Source organism: Crotalus tigris, unplaced genomic scaffold (assembly GCF_016545835.1).
Source record: "Crotalus tigris isolate CLP2741 ecotype Arizona unplaced genomic scaffold, ASM1654583v1 scf7180000017929.1507224028:355905, whole genome shotgun sequence".
Classification (NCBI taxonomy): domain Eukaryota; kingdom Metazoa; phylum Chordata; class Lepidosauria; order Squamata; family Viperidae; genus Crotalus; species Crotalus tigris.
In genome coordinates this window covers 113846-131687 of record NW_024096724.1, presented here as the reverse complement: position 1 = coordinate 131687, position 17842 = coordinate 113846, and the positions used below count along the sequence as shown (strand labels likewise).

Here is a 17842-nt window from a genome sequence, read left to right as displayed (position 1 = left end):
GCACAATGCGGACGCTGCCGGACAAAAGAAGCAGATTTCTGAATCCAGGGTTTCCCAACCTGGGCAATCATCCTGGCTGGCGAATTTTGGGAGTTGAAGTAATAATAATAAGAATAATAGTAGAGTTGGAAGGGACCTTGGAGGTCATCTAGTCCAACCCCCTGCTCAGGCAGGAAACCCTACATCATTTCGGACAAACGGCTGTCCAGTCTCTTCTTAGAAACCTCCAGTGTTGGAGCATTCACAAGCATCTTGAAGTTGCGAAGGTTGAAATACTGGTCTAATGTATTGTTTCTCCGGATCCAGCCTGTTTTTTCTGCAGAGTGGATGGCTGGGAAAACTTGAAATATCCTAGCTTGGGGAATTCTTGGAGTTGAAGTCCTTGAACGTTGCCAAGGTTTGGGAAAACCTGAGATAGTTGATCAAGGGTCTACCTGGATGGACGCTCTGCTTGATTGTCCTTTTAACACCGCTTTCTTCTCTACTCTGAATTATCTTTGACCTGGAGACTAGGAGACAGCCCAACACATTGTGTATTCGTTTTTGCGTTCGGCAAAAGGTTTAACAATTCTTAGGAGGTGCAATTTCAGTTGCTTATTTGCAGCGCAGAGGTCAAAAACCTCGGCCGGGATGGTTTATAAAAGGGATCATCACCATAAAGTGCAAGAATACTATGCGGTAATAAAATGCGTCCTTTGTGGAAAAAAAAATAGCAACAATAACACAACGCCAGTTTCCAGTAGTGACTAAGGTGCAAGCCTAGAGGAGAATGGAAGTTCTAGTTCTACCTTAGGCACAAAAGCCGACTGGGTGACTTTAGACCAGGGGTAGACAACCTTGGCTCTTTTATGACTGGTGGACTTCAACTCCCAGAATTCCTGAGCCAGCATGGCTCAGCTTGGAAACCCTTTCCCCTCAGCATGGCTGGCTCAGGAATTCTGGGAGTTGAAGTCCACCAGTCATAAAAGAGCCAAGGTTGCCTACCCCTGAACTAGACTCTAGGCCTAGGGTAGGGGTCTTCAAACTTGGCCCCTTAATGACTTGTGGACTTCAACTCCCAGAATTCCTAAGCCAGCCATGCTGAGGGGAAAGGGAGAGGTTTCCAAGCTGAGCCTTGCTGGCAGAGGGAATTCTGGGACTTGAAGTCGACAAGTCATGAAGGGGCCAAGGTTGCCTACCTCTGGCCTAGGCCTAGGCTGCTTTATGACTCGTGGACTTCAACTCCCAGAATTCCTGAGCCAGCCATGCTGAGGGAAAAGGGAGAGGTTTCCAAGCTGAGCCATGCTGGCAGAGGGAATTCTGGGAGTTAAAGTCCACGAGTCATAAAAGAGCCAAGGTTGCCTACCTCTGGCCTATGACTCGTGGACTTCAACTCCCAGAATTCCTGAGCTAGCATGGCTCAGCTTGGAAACCTCTTCCTTTCCCCTCAGCATGGCTGGCTCAGGAATTCTGGGAATTGAAGTCCACCAGTCTTAAAAGAGCCAAGGTTGCCTACCCCTGCTTTAGACCAATGATCAGGGCGCTGAGTTCTAGTCCTACTTTAGGCATGAAAACCGGCTGGGTGATTTGAGCCAATCGTCAGGAGACTGAGAGTTCTAGTCCTGCCTTAAGCATGAAAACTGGCTGGGTGATTTGGGCCAATCACCAGGAGACTGTGAGTTCTAGTCCCGCTTTAGGCACAAAAGCTGGCTGGGTGACTTTGGGCCAGTTACCAGGAGGCTGTGAGTTCTAGTCCCGCCTTAGCCATGAAAACCAGCGGGGTGATCCTAGGCCAGTCACCTTCTCTTGGCCCAACTCACCTCACAGGGTTGTCGTTGCAGGAAAAATAATAAGACGTGCGAGTATCATATATGGTCTCTGCAATTAATCATGGAACCACCTGCCTCCGGAAGTTGTGAATGCTCCAACACTGGAAGTTTTTAAGAAGAGACAGGACAGCCATTGGTCTGAATTGGTCTAGGGTCTCCTGCTTGAGCAGGGGGTTGGATTAGATGACCTCCAGGGTCCCTTCTAACTCTGTTATTCTGTTAAAATGGGTCAAGGCAGGACCAGATTGCATAAATGCCACCAATGAGGATACAATGTCAAAATATAGAAGGAATTTTGGAAAAAAAAAAGTAACTCATCCGATCTTCCACAATTCCACAACAAGGTGTTTTTTTTCTTTCCTGTTGTTTTGAAAGTTTATCAGCTGGAACAATTGCCAAATTGTGTATATCTCTGGCAACATCTGGTGTGGCTCTTACTGCCAATAAGGTTGCAAAATATGACACACATTTATTGTTCTTTGCAAAAACATCATGCAACTGGGAAGTTGATTGAGCGCCTCAGTTCATGCGGAAGATACAAAACAGTTTAATTTATGTTGCTCGCCTGGAAGCTGGCAGATGGCCTGAACATCTCTAGACCAGCTTGTGTTGGGATTCTGACACACCCTCCGAGTGTATAATTTAACATCCGCAGTGATGGGCAGGCAGGCGAGGGGAATGCGTGATGTGGGATGGGGCTTTGGAGGGGGAAAGAGAGGGCTGAGAGAGGATGCTTGAGCATAAATAACTTGTGATGTATTTATAAGGTAAAATAAGGGTCAGCCTAAAGCTCATCATAGGATGAGCAATGACAGCTTTGGGTGGTGGAGAAAGAAAGAAAGAAAGAAAGAAAGAAAGAAAGAAAGAAAGAAAGAAAGAAAGGAAGGAAGGAAGGAAGGAAGGAAGGAAGGAAGGAAGGAAGGAAGAAGGGAGGGAGGGAGGAAGAAAGAAAGAAAGATGGAGGGAGGGGAAGGAAGAAAGGAAGGAACGAAGAAAGAAAGGAAGAAGGAAGGAAGGAAGGAAGGAAGAAAGAAAGAAAGAAGAAGAGGGAGGGAGGAAGAAAGAAAGAAAGATGGAGGGAGGGGAAGGAAGAAAGGAAGGAAGGAAGGAAGAAAGAAAGGAAGGAAGGAAGGAAGGAAGGAAGAAAGAAAGAAAGGAAGAAGGGAGGGAGGGAGGAAGAAAGAAAGAAAGATGGAGGGAGGGGAAGGAAGAAAGGAAGGAAGGAAGAAAGAAAGGAAGGAAGGAAGGAAGGAAGGAAGGAAGAAGGGAGGGAGGGAGGGAGGAAGAAAGAAAGAAAGATGGAGGGAGGGGAAGGAAGAAAGGAAGGAAGGAAGGAAGAAAGAAAGGAAGGAAGGAAGGAAGGAAGGAAAAGAAAAAAGGAAAGGTAAGAAAAGAAAAAAGAAAGGAAAGAGAAAGAAAGGAAACAAGAAGGAAAGAAAAAAAGGAAATAAGGAAGAAAAGGAAAAAAGAAGAAAAAAGGACGGAAGGAAGGAAGGAAGAAAAAAGAAAAGGAAGAAAGGAAAGAAGAAAAGACAAAAGAAGGAAGGAAAGAAAGAAAGGAAAACAAGGCAAGTAAGAAAAAAGGAAAGAATGTCAGAAAGGAAAAAAGAAAAAAGGAAGGAAGGAAGCAAGGAAGAAGGAAAGAAAGAAGGAAGGAGATGGAAAGGAAGAAGTAGAGATGGATGGATGGAGGGATGGATGGATGGAGGGAGGGAGGGAGGAAGATGGAAAGGAGGAAGGAAGGAATTAAGGAAGGAAGGAAGGAAGGAAGGAAGGAAGAAAGAAAGAAAGGAAGAAGGGAGGGAGGGAGGGAGGAAGAAAGAAAGAAAGATGGAGGGAGGGGAAGGAAGAAAGGAAGGAAGGAAGAAAGAAAGGAAGGAAGGAAGGAAGGAAGGAAGAAGGGAGGGAGGGAGGGAGGAAGAAAGAAAGAAAGATGGAGGGAGGGGAAGGAAGAAAGGAAGGAAGGAAGAAAGAAAGGAAGGAAGGAAGGAAGGAAGGAAAAGAAAAAAGGAAAGGTAAGAAAAGAAAAAAGAAAGGAAAGAGAAAGAAAGGAAACAAGAAGGAAAGAAAAAAAGGAAATAAGGAAGAAAAGGAAAAAAGAAGAAAAAAGGACGGAAGGAAGGAAGGAAGAAAAAAGAAAAGGAAGAAAGGAAAGAAGAAAAGACAAAAGAAGGAAGGAAAGAAAGAAAGGAAAACAAGGCAAGTAAGAAAAAAGGAAAGAATGTCAGAAAGGAAAAAAGAAAAAAGGAAGGAAGGAAGCAAGGAAGAAGGAAAGAAAGAAGGAAGGAGATGGAAAGGAAGAAGTAGAGATGGATGGATGGAGGGATGGATGGATGGAGGGAGGGAGGGAGGAAGATGGAAAGGAGGAAGGAAGGAATTAAGGAAGGAGGGAGGGAAGGAGCAAGGGAGGGAGAAAGGAAGGAAGGAAAATAAAGGAGAAATAGGGAGGGAGCGAGGAAGGAAGGAAGGAAGGAAGGAGAAGAAAGAAATAGGGAGGAAGGAAGGAAGGAAGGAGAAGAAATAAGGAGTGAGGAAGGAAGGAAGGAAGGAAAACGAAAAAAGGTAAGGTAAGAAAAGAAAAAAGAAAGGAGAGAAAGAAAGGAAACAAGAAGGAAAGAAAGAAAAAAAGGAAAAAAGGAAGGAAAGGGAAAAAAGAAGAAAAAAGGAAGGAAGGAAGGAAGAAAAAAGAAAAGGAAGAAAGGAAAGAAGAAAAGAAAAAAGAAGGAAGGAAAGAAAGAAAGAAAGGAAAAGAAGGAAAGTAAGAAAAAAGGAAAGAATGTCAGAAAAGAAAAAAGAAGAAAAAAGGAAAGAAGGAAGCAAGGAAGAAGGAAAGAAAGAAGGAAGGAGATGGAAAGGAAGAAGTAGAGATGGATGGATGGAGGGATGGAGGGATGGATGGATGGATGGAGGGAGGGAGGGAGGAAGATGGAAAGGAGGAAGGAAGGAATTAAGGAAGAAGGGAGGGAAGGAGCAAGGGAGGGAGAAAGGAAGAAAAGAAGGAAGGAGAAGAAAGAAATAAGGAGTGAGGAAGGAAGGAAGGAAGGAAGGAAAGAAGGGAGAAAGGAAGGAAGGTAGGAAGGAAGGAAAGAAGGAAGGGGGAGTTTTTCCAAAAAACTCTTGTGCAGTGTTTTTCTATCTTAGCATCTTTAAGATGTGCGGATGTCAACTCCCAGATTAGGGCTGGCTGGGGAATTCTGGGAGTTGAAGTCCACATGTCTTAAACCTGTTGGCATACTGTCTTGGGAATTCTGGGAGTCGAAGTCCACCTGGCTTAAACTTGCTGAGGCTGAGAAACATTTGCCCTGGATGATAATCAAGGCATTCAACAACTTCTCACCTCGAGCCCACCTACACCTGTGCTTCCATTGGTTCTTGTAGAGCAGGGCTCTTCAAACTTGGCCCTTTTATGACTCGTGGACTTCAACTCCCAGAATTCCTCAGCCAGGCAACGTCACCTACCTTTTAGCCAGTCTCCAAACACCTTCATATCTCCCGTGACACAACTCAGGGCTCTCAACACTTGCTGGCAACATTTGCCTGTTGACTTTTGTGTTTTGTCACACTTTTCAGCAGCAGCATCGATTTCCATTGTGAGGCTTGGAACCTGCCCAGACAAAAACCACAAAGCATTTGACCGACTGTCCTCCAGAACTTCCTTTGGGTCAACAACGAGCGCTGTCTTTCCATGGGAATATAGGAAGCAACTCCGAGCAAAACAGCCATGGATGCCACAGGTATGTTGAAGAATATTCTAAAGCAGTTCTTCTCAGCTCTGGCAACTTTATGGACTAGGTGGACTTCAGCTTCCAGAATTCTCTAGCCAGCATGTTGATTATGGAATTCTGGGGAGGTTGAAGTCCACACCACATATAGTGAGAGAAACTACTCTAAGGTCTTCAGAGGTCATTACAACTGGGGTCTTCAAACTGGGCAACTTTGTGGACTTCCATTCCCAGAATTCTGGATGTTGAAGTCCACACGTCTTAACGTTGTCCACTTTGGAGACCCCCCTACACTAGATTAGTGTTTCTTAACCTCAGCAATTTGAAGACGTGCGTCAACCGTCCCACTCAGTCATTAAGCGAAGAAGCTCCATCATCAACTCATGAAGCCTGGATGGGTGAATGACAATCTGTGGCCTTCAAATCCCCAAATTCTGGGAGCTAAGGTCCACACACCTTCATATTGCTAAGGCTGAGGAACACTGTGTTAGATCCACCTTGTGGTCCTCTCTCAACCTGAGCATTGAAGGCAAGGTGTGGATGGATGCCTACCTGGGCTTCCAGCCTCTCCAGTAGTGGCATACTTTGACAAAGATCTTGGGCACAGGCTGAACTTCCTGATTCAGAGTCATAAGACGTGCATCCATCTGGTGATAGCTGAACTGGGATTGGGAGAGTGGAAGGGTTGATGGGACCTCCATCCATCTTTGTTAGCATTGCACGTAGGCTAAAGGGTAGAGAGGATGAAGTCAAGAAAAGACTCTCCACCCTGAGTTTATTATTTTATAGATTCTGGGTCAATGCTCCTCATGATGTTATTTCATTTTATGATCAGGTTGGGAAAAACAACTGTGGGATCCGGGTCAGTCAACCGTCAAAGAGCGTCCTCATCCTGACTCTGGGCATCGTATAGCAAAGCAGTTTCCGTTAATTTAAATTAGACTTTAGGGATGGAAGAAAGTCGAGTGAGGAGAAAGGGTGAGAGGTGGGTGACGTTCGCAAAGTTGGGAGGTGGCTGTCGTGCATTTATTGAATATCACGCCTGCTAAAGTATGGCTCTACGTGCCTGGCCAGGAATTGCTCTAGTTTTACATTTTATCGTCTTGTTCCCATGATTTTCGGGCTTCACAGCTGCCCACCCTTCCATTTAAACTCAAGAGAACCAACCTAGAACTAAGGAGAAAGTACCTGACAGTGAGGACAATTAACCAATGGAACAAGCAGCCTGCAGAAGTTGTAGGCGCTCCAACACTGGACGTTTTTAAGAAAAGGCGGGACAGCCATTTGTCGGGAATGGGATAGAGTCTCCTGCTTGAGCAGGGGGCTGGACTAGAAGACCTCCAAGGTCCCTTCCAGCTCTATTCTGATTGGTTGGTTGAAATGATATAGGATCTCCTGCTTGAGCGGTGGGTTGGACTAGAAGACCTCCAAAGTCCGTTCCAGCTCAGCTCTATTCTATTCTATTCTATTCTATTCTATTCTATTCTATTCTATTCTATTCTATTCTATTCTACTCTACTCTACTCTACTCTACTCTACTCTACTCTATTCTTCTATTCTATTATCTAATTCTATTCTACTCTGCTCTGCTCTATTCTACTCTATACTATTCTATTATCTAATTCTATTCTATTATCTTATTCTATTCTATTCTATTCTATTCTATTCTACTCTATTCTTCTATTCTATTACCTAATTCTATTCTATTCTATTCTATTCTACTCTATTCTACGCTATACTATTCTATCATCTAATTCTATTCTATTCTATTATCTTATTCTACTCTACTCTACTCTACTCTACTCTACTCTACTCTACTCTACTCTTCTATTATCTAATTCTACTCTACTCTATTCTACTCTATACTATTCTATTATTTAATTCTATTCTACTCTGCTCTGCTCTATTCTACTCTATACTATTCTATTATCTAATTCTATTCTATTATCTTATTCTATTCTATTCTATTCTATTCTATTCTATTCTACTCTATTCTTCTATTCTATTACCTAATTCTATTCTATTCTATTCTATTCTACTCTATTCTACGCTATACTATTCTATCATCTAATTCTATTCTATTCTATTATCTTATTCTACTCTACTCTACTCTACTCTACTCTACTCTACTCTTCTATTATCTAATTCTACTCTACTCTATTCTACTCTATACTATTCTATTATCTAATTCTATTCTATTATCTTATTCTATTCTATTATCTAATTCTATTCTATTCTATTCTATTCTATTCTATTCTATTCTATTCTATTCTATTCTATTCTATTCTATTCTACGCTATACTATTCTATCATCTAATTCTATTCTATTCTATTATCTTATTCTACTCTACTCTACTCTACTCTATTCTACGCTATACTATTCTATCATCTAATTCTATTCTATTCTATTATCTTATTCTACTCTACTCTACTCTACTCTACTCTACTCTACTCTACTCTACTCTACTCTACTCTACTCTTCTATTATCTAATTCTACTCTACTCTATTCTACTCTATACTATTCTATTATTTAATTCTATTCTACTCTGCTCTGCTCTATTCTACTCTATACTATTCTATTATCTAATTCTATTCTATTATCTTATTCTATTCTATTCTATTCTATTCTATTCTATTCTACTCTATTCTTCTATTCTATTACCTAATTCTATTCTATTCTATTCTATTCTACTCTATTCTACGCTATACTATTCTATCATCTAATTCTATTCTATTCTATTATCTTATTCTACTCTACTCTACTCTACTCTACTCTACTCTACTCTTCTATTATCTAATTCTACTCTACTCTATTCTACTCTATACTATTCTATTATCTAATTCTATTCTATTATCTTATTCTATTCTATTATCTAATTCTATTCTATTCTATTCTATTCTATTCTATTCTATTCTATTCTATTCTATTCTATTCTATTCTACGCTATACTATTCTATCATCTAATTCTATTCTATTCTATTATCTTATTCTACTCTACTCTACTCTACTCTACTCTACTCTACTCTACTCTACTCTACTCTACTCTACTCTTCTATTATCTAATTCTACTCTACTCTATTCTACTCTATACTATTCTATTATCTAATTCTATTCTATTATCTTATTCTATTCTATTATCTAATTCTATTCTATTCTATTCTATTCTATTCTATTCTATTCTATTCTACGCTATACTATTCTATCATCTAATTCTATTCTATTCTATTATCTTATTCTACTCTACTCTACTCTTCTCTTCTCTTATCTAATTCTACTCTACTCTATTCTACTCTACTCTACTCTATTCTACTCTATACTATTCTATTATCTAATTCTATTCTATTCTAATATCCATCCAACTATGATGTTCTGCTTTTTTCCTTCAGTCATCCGTTTTACTCCATATTTTTCTTTTGTGATCCAGCCCCTCCTTTATTCCCGCCACATGACCAAATCATCTCCGTTTACTCTTTCATTACGAATCACTTGTTTTCGTGTTGAGAATTCATTCAGCTCTCATTTCTTGTTGACCCTCTCTCTTCTTTCCTTTAATATATTTGATTAAAAGGCCCCTAGCAGGTCGGTGCATGGAATTGTATGATCCTGCTGCCCTTCTAAAAATGCCAGTCCTCAAAGCAGCCATGCAATTTGGGTTACAGAATGTGCTCATGTTATTTCTTTCTTTTTTTTTTTAATGAAACTGTTGAGTTTCATTCTTTGGAATGGAGTTGGTTTTAAAGTTTGCACAAACATTTTTTTATGTTGACTCTTCAGATAAGCCCAACCAAGTTCTGTTTGAAATCTTTTCAAACATGCAGAACTTTTTTTTTTTTTTTGGCCTCGTTGTGCACGTTTTTGCACATGACTCTTCTGAATACGTGAATGTCTGTACATGCTTTTTCCTAATGTGTATTTTTTTTAAATAGCTGGCTGCGTTACAAGGTTAAGAAAAACGGCAATTGCAATGAAAATATACTTTTGGTTTGAAGATATAAAAATTATAAAAATGTCTGTATTCAGAATAACAGAGTAGGAAGGGAACTTGGAGGTCATCTAGTCCAGGGCTTTTCAACCTTTTCACCCATTGTACCACTTTTAGGAGATGGCAACATCCGAGGACCACCTGTCACCTAGCAAGGTGTCAAAAACTTGATGACTTACAACAGTTCGCTTAGTGGCTGTTCAAAGTTACAATGACACTGGAAAAAGTGCCCCCCAAGCCACAGCCAAGCAAGACACCTGCCTGCCCGCCCGGTGGCGCTCTTCCTCCTGTCCGAGGCTTTCATTGTTGTGAGCATTTCTGTTGAGGATTGGCAGCAGGGGTGGGGGGGTGTTTGGTTTTTATTCCCCCCCATCTGCTGGATGGTTGCAGCAGGTTTTGGTCCCTTCACATGACCCTGGGACACTGTGACCGTCATAAATACGAATCGGTTGCCAAGCCTCTGAATGTAAATCGCAAGACCCTGGAGAGGCTGCAACATTCCAGCTGATCGGCGCTACTTCTGGGCTCAGCAGAAGCGCCAGGATCAGCGCCGAGCTCCAGCTGGAGCCTGGCACTGATCCTGGTGCTCCCGCTAAGCCCTGACAGCCCGAAAAAGTGCCGATCAGCTGGAAAGCGGCACTGATCCTGGCGCTTCCGTTGAGCCCTGACAGCCCTGCAGCTCCAGCCGTCCCTTGCTCAGGCTTGTGCAGTGCTGCCACCTGTTCAGCTCATTCCCCTCCCCCGCTACCCCTTTTCTAGGATGCTCGCATACCACCTGCCAGGTGCCAATGTACCACAGGTGGTACCTGTACCCCTGGTTGAAAAGCCCTAGTCCAACCCCCTACTCAAGCAGGGTACCCTATATTATTTCAACCACCCATCCACCCAATCAATCAATCAATCAATCAATCAATCAATCAAAATAGAGCTGTAGGGGACCTTGGAGGTCTTTGAGTCCAACCTCCTGCTCAGGCAGGAAACCCTATACTATTTCAATCAATCAATCAATCAATCAATCAATCAATCAATCAATCAACCAACCAACCAACCAACCAATCAACCAACCAACCACCCATCTACTCAATCAATCAATCAATCAATCAATCAAAATAGAGCTGGAAGGGACCTTGGAGGTCTTCTAGTCCAACCCCCTGCTCAGGCAGGAGACCCTATACTATTTCAACCACTCACCCACCCACCCAATCAATCAATCAATCAATCAATCAATCAAAATACAGCAGGAAGGGACCTTGGAGGTCTTCTAGTCCAACCTCCTGCTCAAGCAGGAAACCCTATACTATTTCAATCAATCAATCAACCAATCAACCAACCAACCAACCAACCAATCAAAATACAGCTGGAAGGGACCTTGGAGGTCTTCTAGTCCAACCTCTTGCTCAAGCAGGAAATGTTGTACTATTTCAACCAACCAACCAACCAACCAATCAGAATAGAAGATGGAAGGAACCTTGGAGGTCATCTAGTCTAGCCCCCTGCTCAGGCAGGAAACCCTAGACCATTTCAGACAAATGGTTGTCCAGTCTCTTCTTAAAAACTTCCAGTCTTCTGAAGAGCACTTTTAAAGCTCTTGCTCTCTATGTTTTTACATTGCTGTCGTATTAAACAACACGTCCCACTGTTTGCCGTCCTACCTGATTTATTGTGTTTAGGTGCAAAACTGCCTGGTGGAATTCAGAGTTTGGAACATCCATTCTGGCGCAAGGCACGAGCTGGTGGTCCTTTCAATCTCTGTGTCTTTCAGGTTCCCCCAATGTGTTCTAAAAATCAGCCTCCTCTCCCCCCCCCCCAGTTTAGAGTCTCCCTCCCTAATTTTGTGGAGAGAGCTGGATTTTAAAGTTAGGGCACATGTATTTTTCCCAATTCCTTAAACCCAGGCGGCCACATTTTGTTTACATTTGTTTCATGATTTATGCTCTCTTTTTCGAAGTTATTATTATTATTTTTGCAGCAAAGTGGCTGCCTGTAGAACTGCCTTTTAATTGGAAGATTCACTGCTGCAAATTGTTCTGCTTTCGATCAAAACTCTGTTCTTTTGCCTTTTTTAAAAAAACTCATTTATTTATTACCCACCTTTATTATTTTTACAAATAACTCAAGGTGCTGAATATATAATAATAATAATAATAATAATAATAATAATAATAATAAAGTTGGAAGGGACCTTGGAGGTCATCAAGTCCAACCCCCTGCTAAGGCAGGAACCCTACACCATTTCAGACAAATGGCTGTCCAGTCTCTTCTTAAAGACTTCCAGGGTTGGAGCATTCACCGCTTCTGGAGGCAGGTGGTTCCACTGGTTAATTGTTCTAACTGTCATCCATCACACCTTCCTCCTCCTGGTTTCCCCACAACAGCCCTGTGAGGTGGGTTGGGCTAAGAGAGCTAAGAGAGAGAGGGACTGGCCCAAAGTCACCTAGCTGACTTTCAAGGCTAGGGAGGGACTAGAACTCACCGTCTCCCAGTGATTGGCCCAAAGTCACCTAGCTGACTTTCCTGGCTGGGGCGGGAGTAGAACTCACCGTCTCCCGGTGATTGGTCCAATGTCACTCAGCTGACTTTCATGGCTAGGGTCGGACTAGAACTCACAGTCTCCTGGTGATTGGCCCAAAGTCACCAAGGTGACTTTCATGGCTGGGGCAGGACTAGAACTCACCGTCTCCCGGTGAGTGGTCCAATGTCACTCAGCTGACTTTAATGGCTAGGCCCAGACTAGAACTCATAGTCTTCTGGTTATTAGCCCAAAGTCACCCAGCTGACTTTCATGGCTAAGGTGGGACTAGAACTCACCGTCTCCCAGTGATTGGCCCAAATTCATTAAGTGAAGCGCATGTGGCAGTAGTTGAACGAATCCATTATACTTTAATGGGTGGGTTTTTTTGTTTTTTGCTAGAAACTGGAAGTAAATGCCCAAAATCACAGTCACATGACTGTATGTGGTACTGCAACTGGCCATAAATTGCAGGCTGGCTATGAAAGCACCCGAGATGCCATCACGTGACCCTGGATGGCCATTGGAGCTTTGAAACCGGTTTTAAGAGCCGTGCATGGTGACACAGTGGTTAGAATGCAGCATTGCAGGCAAACTCTGCCCATTGCCAGGAGTTCGATCCTGACCTGCTTAAGGTTGACTCCGCCTTCCATCTTTCCCAGGACAGTAAAACGAGAACCTAGATTATTGGGGGCAAATAGGGTGTAAACCGCTTAGAGAGGGCTGTAAAGCATTGTGAAGCGGTATATAAGTCTAAGTACTATTGCTATTGCTATTCCTTCCTTCCCTCTTTCCTTTTTCTTCCTTCCTTCCTTCCTTCCTTCCTTCCTTCCTTCCTTCCTTCCTTCCTTCCTTCCTTCCTTCCTTCTCCTTCCTTTCCTTTCCCTTTCTTCCTTCCTTCCTGCCTGCCTTCCTTCCTTCTCTCCTTTCTTCCCTCCTTCCTTTTCCTTCCTTCCTTCCTTTCCTTTTCTTTCCTTTCCTTTTCCTCCCTCCCTCCCTCCTTCCCTCCCTCCCTCCTTCCCTTCCTTCCTTCTTTCTCTCCTTCATTTTCCTTCCTTCCTTTCCCTCCCTGCCTCTCTTTCTTCCCTCCTTCCTTTTCCTTCCTTCCTTTCTTTCCTTTTCCTCCCTCCCTCCCTTCCTTCTTTCCCGCCTTCATTTTCCTTCCTTTTCCTCCCTCCCTCCCTTTCTTCCCTCCTTCCTTTTCCTTCCTTCCTTCCTTTCCTTTTCCTCCCTCCCTCCTTCCCTCCCTTCCTTCTTTCCCTCCTTCATTTTCCTTCCTTTTCCTCCCTCCCTCCTTTTCTTCCCTCCTTCCTTTTCCTTCCTTTCTTTCCTTTTCCTCCCTCCCTCCCTCCCTTCCTTGGTGGCGCAGTGGGTAGAATGCAGCACGGCAGACAAACTCTGCCTACAGCCAGGAGTTCGATCCTAACAAGGCTCAGGGTTGACTCAGCCTTCCATCCTTCCGAGGTCAGCAAAATGAGAACCCAGATTGTAGGGGGATCAAAATACTGACTCCGCAGACCACTTAGAGAGGGCTGTAAAGCACTGTGAAGCGGTATGTACATCTAAGTGCTGTTGCTAAGTAGCTCAAGGGAGGTCCTTTGTTGCTAAGCAATCAGTCATAAGACGAGGACTACCTTTACATGGACACCCAACTATTTCTCCTTTTTTCTGCTCCATCTGGTCTATCTGACGCAGCTTTCCACAAGTTTACGCAGCGCTTCCACGCCACCCCAGTTTCTTCTATTTGCACGTCCTGGAGAGGAGGCAAACATTTGTTGCACGGCCTCTTCACTTTGCACACCTACCAGTTGTTGGAGGGGAAGCTGGTGCACACTCACCCTTTCCACCCCACACTCTCCTTTGCCCAAAGTTGCGTTGCCTCCCGCCAATCTCCGTGGTTCTGTTTGCACAGCCAGTTCACAAACTACGTTAGAAACCCAATAGCATCACGTTACCCTAGATGATAAACTAGTTAGGTTTAGTTGGCATTAACCTCGGGGCTTTTGGGCAGCTTAGCAGCTTGTTGCAAACTCAGCCCATCCAAGGATTTACAAGCCAATCTACTAGATTAACCCAGGAAACGGATTCATTTAGTAACAAGATTAAGCATGTTGCAATCCCCGTGGACCTTATTATCACTTTGCCAAACAACTGATTTAATAGCTGGGCTGCTGTTATGGTATGTGCAGCACACACAGAACTTGTGAACTCTCCCCAGTGAGATGGGCGATGTAGACATTTAATAAGTAAGTAAATAAATAAACGTAGATGAAACTCCCTGCCACAAGATAGAGACAAACAGTCTTGGCTTATACGCTTTTTAAAAAAGATGATTGGCAAGGTTTAGGAAGCGGATGAAAAGAACATCTTTCTTTATTATTAACAATCAATGCCATATACAGATATTCCTTGACTTACAATCACAGCTGAACCCCCAATTTCCATCGCTAAGCAAGGCAATTGTTTAAATGAGTTGTGCCCCATTTTTTTGATTTGTTGTTTAAGTGAAGCGTGCAATTGTTAAATAATAATAATAACAATAATAATAATAAAGTTGAAAAGGACCTTGGAGGTCATCAACCCCCTGCTCAGGCAGGAAACCCTACACCATTTTGGACAAATGGCTGTCCAGTCTCTTCTTAAAAACTTCCAGTGTTGGAGCATTCACCGCTTCTGGAGGCAGGTTGTTCCACTGGTTAATTGTTCTCACTGTCAGGAAGTTTCTCCTTAGTTCTAGGTTGCTTCTCTCCTTGATTAGTTTTCATCCGTTGCTTCTTGTCCTGCCTTCAGGCGCTTTGGAGAATAGCTTGACTGCCTCTTCTTTATGGTCACCCCTGAGATATTGGAAGACTGATATCATGTCCCCCCTCATCCTTCTCTTCATTAAACTAAACATACCCAATTCCAACAACCGTTCCTTATGGGTTTTTATCTCCAGTCGCCTAATCATCTTTGTTGCTCTTCTCTGCACTCTTTCTAGAGTCTCAGCATCTTTTTTACATTGTGATGACCAAAACTGGATGCAGGATTCCAAGTGTGGCCTTACCAAGGCCTTTTAAAGTGGTAGTAACACTTTCCAACCCTTGTTTCTCGTGCTTCCCTGTAGAAGTTTTTGCTCAGAAGCTATCCTTTAGTCTATATCTGCTGCTAGGTAACATAATATATCAGCACTTTTTCCAGCCCTGAGCAACTTTCAGATGGGTGGACTTCAACGCCCAGAAATCCCCAGCCAGCATGGCTGACGTGGGAATTCTGGGAATTGAAGTCCAGACATCTGAAAGTTGCCCAGCTTGGAAAAAAAACACCCTGATCTAAAGTTATGACTTGCATATCCATTGTGTCAGCCTGTCCTTCAAGATGATTGCCCCCCCCCCCGTACCAGAGTTCACTTCAGAAAATTGAAGGGTACAATTTGATTTCCTTGCAAAATGTTTAGTATATTAAGAGGTTGAATGCTGCCCGGTTACTATGGGCTGGCCTTTGTCCTTAGCATTTATCCGCACCCATTTAACTTCCCAGAAATGCTAATTGCAGAGAAGGAATTCTTTGTTTGGCTGTCCTATATTTCTTTCTTATCCCTGGAGCATCGCTTCAGCAACACAACCCTCACGTGGGTTTCCTGCCTGAGCAGGGGGTTGGACTAGATGACCTCCAAGGTCCCTTCCAACTTTATTATTATCAATCATCGCACAGTCAGTCAGATGTTCAGACTGGATTTGGCATTTTGTCTACCTATCGAGTCCTTACCCAGGACCTGGGATAGGCAGATGTGGATGTTTGATGGTATTACAGGTATCGTCGCAGGATGGAAGCAGTTCCTAATAAGGCCGCCTTTTGTAATTGACTAATAGCGAATTTGTCAATGCCAATGGTGTTCAAGTGGTGCTCCAGTTGTTTTGGGATTGCACCCAAGGAGCCTATGACTATTGGTACTACCCTTGCTTGCTTTTGCCACAGTCTTTCTATTTCTATTTGTAGGTCTTTGTATTTTGTTATCTCTCCAGTTCTTTCTCTTCTATTCTGCTATCTCCAGGCACTGCCACATCCACTATCCAGACTTTTTTGTCTTTCTTATCGACAATTGTTAAGTCTGGGGTGTTATGTTGCAGGTGCTTGTCTGTTTGAATTCTGAAGTCCCAGAGCAGTTTAATTTTATTATTTTCTATATTATTATTATTATTATTATTATTATTATTATTATTACATTTTCATCCTTTTAAACAAAGACTTAAGGTAAAATCTCAGTTGTGGCTGTGGGTGCATGAATGATTTCCAAAGAACCCCAAATACAACAGGAATCATGAGAAATTATTATTATTAATAATAGTAGTAGTAGTAGTAGTAGTAGTAGTAGTAAAGTTGGAAGGGACCTTGGAGGTCATCTAGTCCAACCCCCTGCTCAGGCAGTAAACCCTATACCATTTCGGACATTTTTTTTTTTACAGAGAGATTTTATAAAAACAGCTCTTGCGCTCTCTCATCTCGATCTATCTATCTATCTATCTATCTATCTATCTATCTATCTATCTATCTATCTATCTATCTATCCATCCATCCATCCATCCATCCATCCATCCATCCATCCATCCATCTATCTATCTATCTATCTATCTATCTATCTATCTATCTATCTATCTATCTATCTATCATTTCATTAGTAATACAGAGTTTTTGTTAAAATGAGCATCCATAAATTTCTAAATAATTTTTGTGTGGAACTTTCTCCCATTTTCCTTCACATATGAATGTAAAGATGAATGTAGCTAATGTGCAAATAATTGCACATTAGCCTGGATACTTCACTTACAACACCTCCCTGGTTTCAACCCAAAGACAGTCTCCATTAAGCCTCTTTTTATAAGCCCACAATTCTTTCAACGCCCTCGGGCGGGCAAGGGCAAACCGCAAATAATAACAATAAAAAAGCCACAGAGGTTTCACTTTTCAGCAGCTTCTTTGACGACCCAGCTGTTTGTTGTTTTTCCCCTGCTTCTTATCACTTGCTACCAGTTGCTCGAAGGGAACAGGGGCAGGAAATTGAGATTGCCAAGGTGGCACCCCACGGTCCCACCAGATCTAACCACCGACACACAAAAAATGCCAAGCACGATGGAGTCCCCAGCCCAGGATTCTGGTACCAGGGCTCTTTACCAAAATTCCATTTTGTTTCTCTGGTTTTAAAAATGCTTTTTTTTTTTTTGCAATTTTCTAGCAAGGGGGAAAGAGATGGGGTTAGCTCAAAGCGGTGGAAACTTCAAGGGGAGCTGCAGAATGTAACCCTCCAGCTGTGTTAGGGGAAGAGTGAGGAATATCTTACCTGCAGTAGTATCTGGTTAGGAAACGTTGTTGTCTCTGCCAAGTTTATTGCCTAAGGAGGGTGTGCAGGGACAGTGATAGCAAAAGAGCAGTGTTGCACTTTATATACTCTGCAAAAAAAATCTCTGGGTCTGGAAGTCCTACTCCACCTCCTCCTCCTCCCATGCAGTGTGGAAAGTTTGCCTGATGTGGGCTTTTCCTGCAAAAGCTTCTTTCTGCCCCATTTTCTCCCTTTCTGCAGTTATTTTTCTTGCAAAACAACAGCACTAGCATGTCGATATGAAAGCACATAATACCCACAACTTGCAAAACAACAGCACTAGCACGTCGATATGAAAGCATATAACACCCACAGAGCCCGGCTACTCTCCAATTGCTTGCAAGTCTTTTGTTGAAAGTTCCAGGACTCAAAGTTGATCAACTGGGCTCAGATCAAGCTACAGAAAGAAGACGGTGCTGATTAGCCATGCCCTTGCACAGCAGGTCAAGAGATTAGAAGCAGA

The 17842-nt window shown here is 42.7% G+C and overlaps 1 protein-coding gene across 2 annotated transcripts in view; it reads right to left on the bottom strand.

The window, feature by feature from the left end:
* SLC14A1 (solute carrier family 14 member 1 (Kidd blood group)) overlaps positions 1–17481 on the bottom strand; it is a 53843-nt gene extending 36362 nt beyond the window's left edge. The window contains exons 1-3 of one of the 2 annotated variants that reach the window (XM_039344534.1): positions 17341–17416; positions 6083–6257; positions 5268–5412 (exon numbers count right to left, since the gene is read on the bottom strand). In XM_039344534.1, the coding sequence (XP_039200468.1) occupies positions 5268–5412; positions 6083–6247 (310 nt within the window). In that variant the 5' untranslated portion in view covers positions 6248–6257; positions 17341–17416. Of the gene's footprint in view, positions 1–5267; positions 5413–6082; positions 6258–17340 lie in introns of both variants that reach the window. The other variant, XM_039344536.1, reaches the window with a different exon arrangement.
* Positions 17482–17842: the final 361 nt, after the last annotated feature.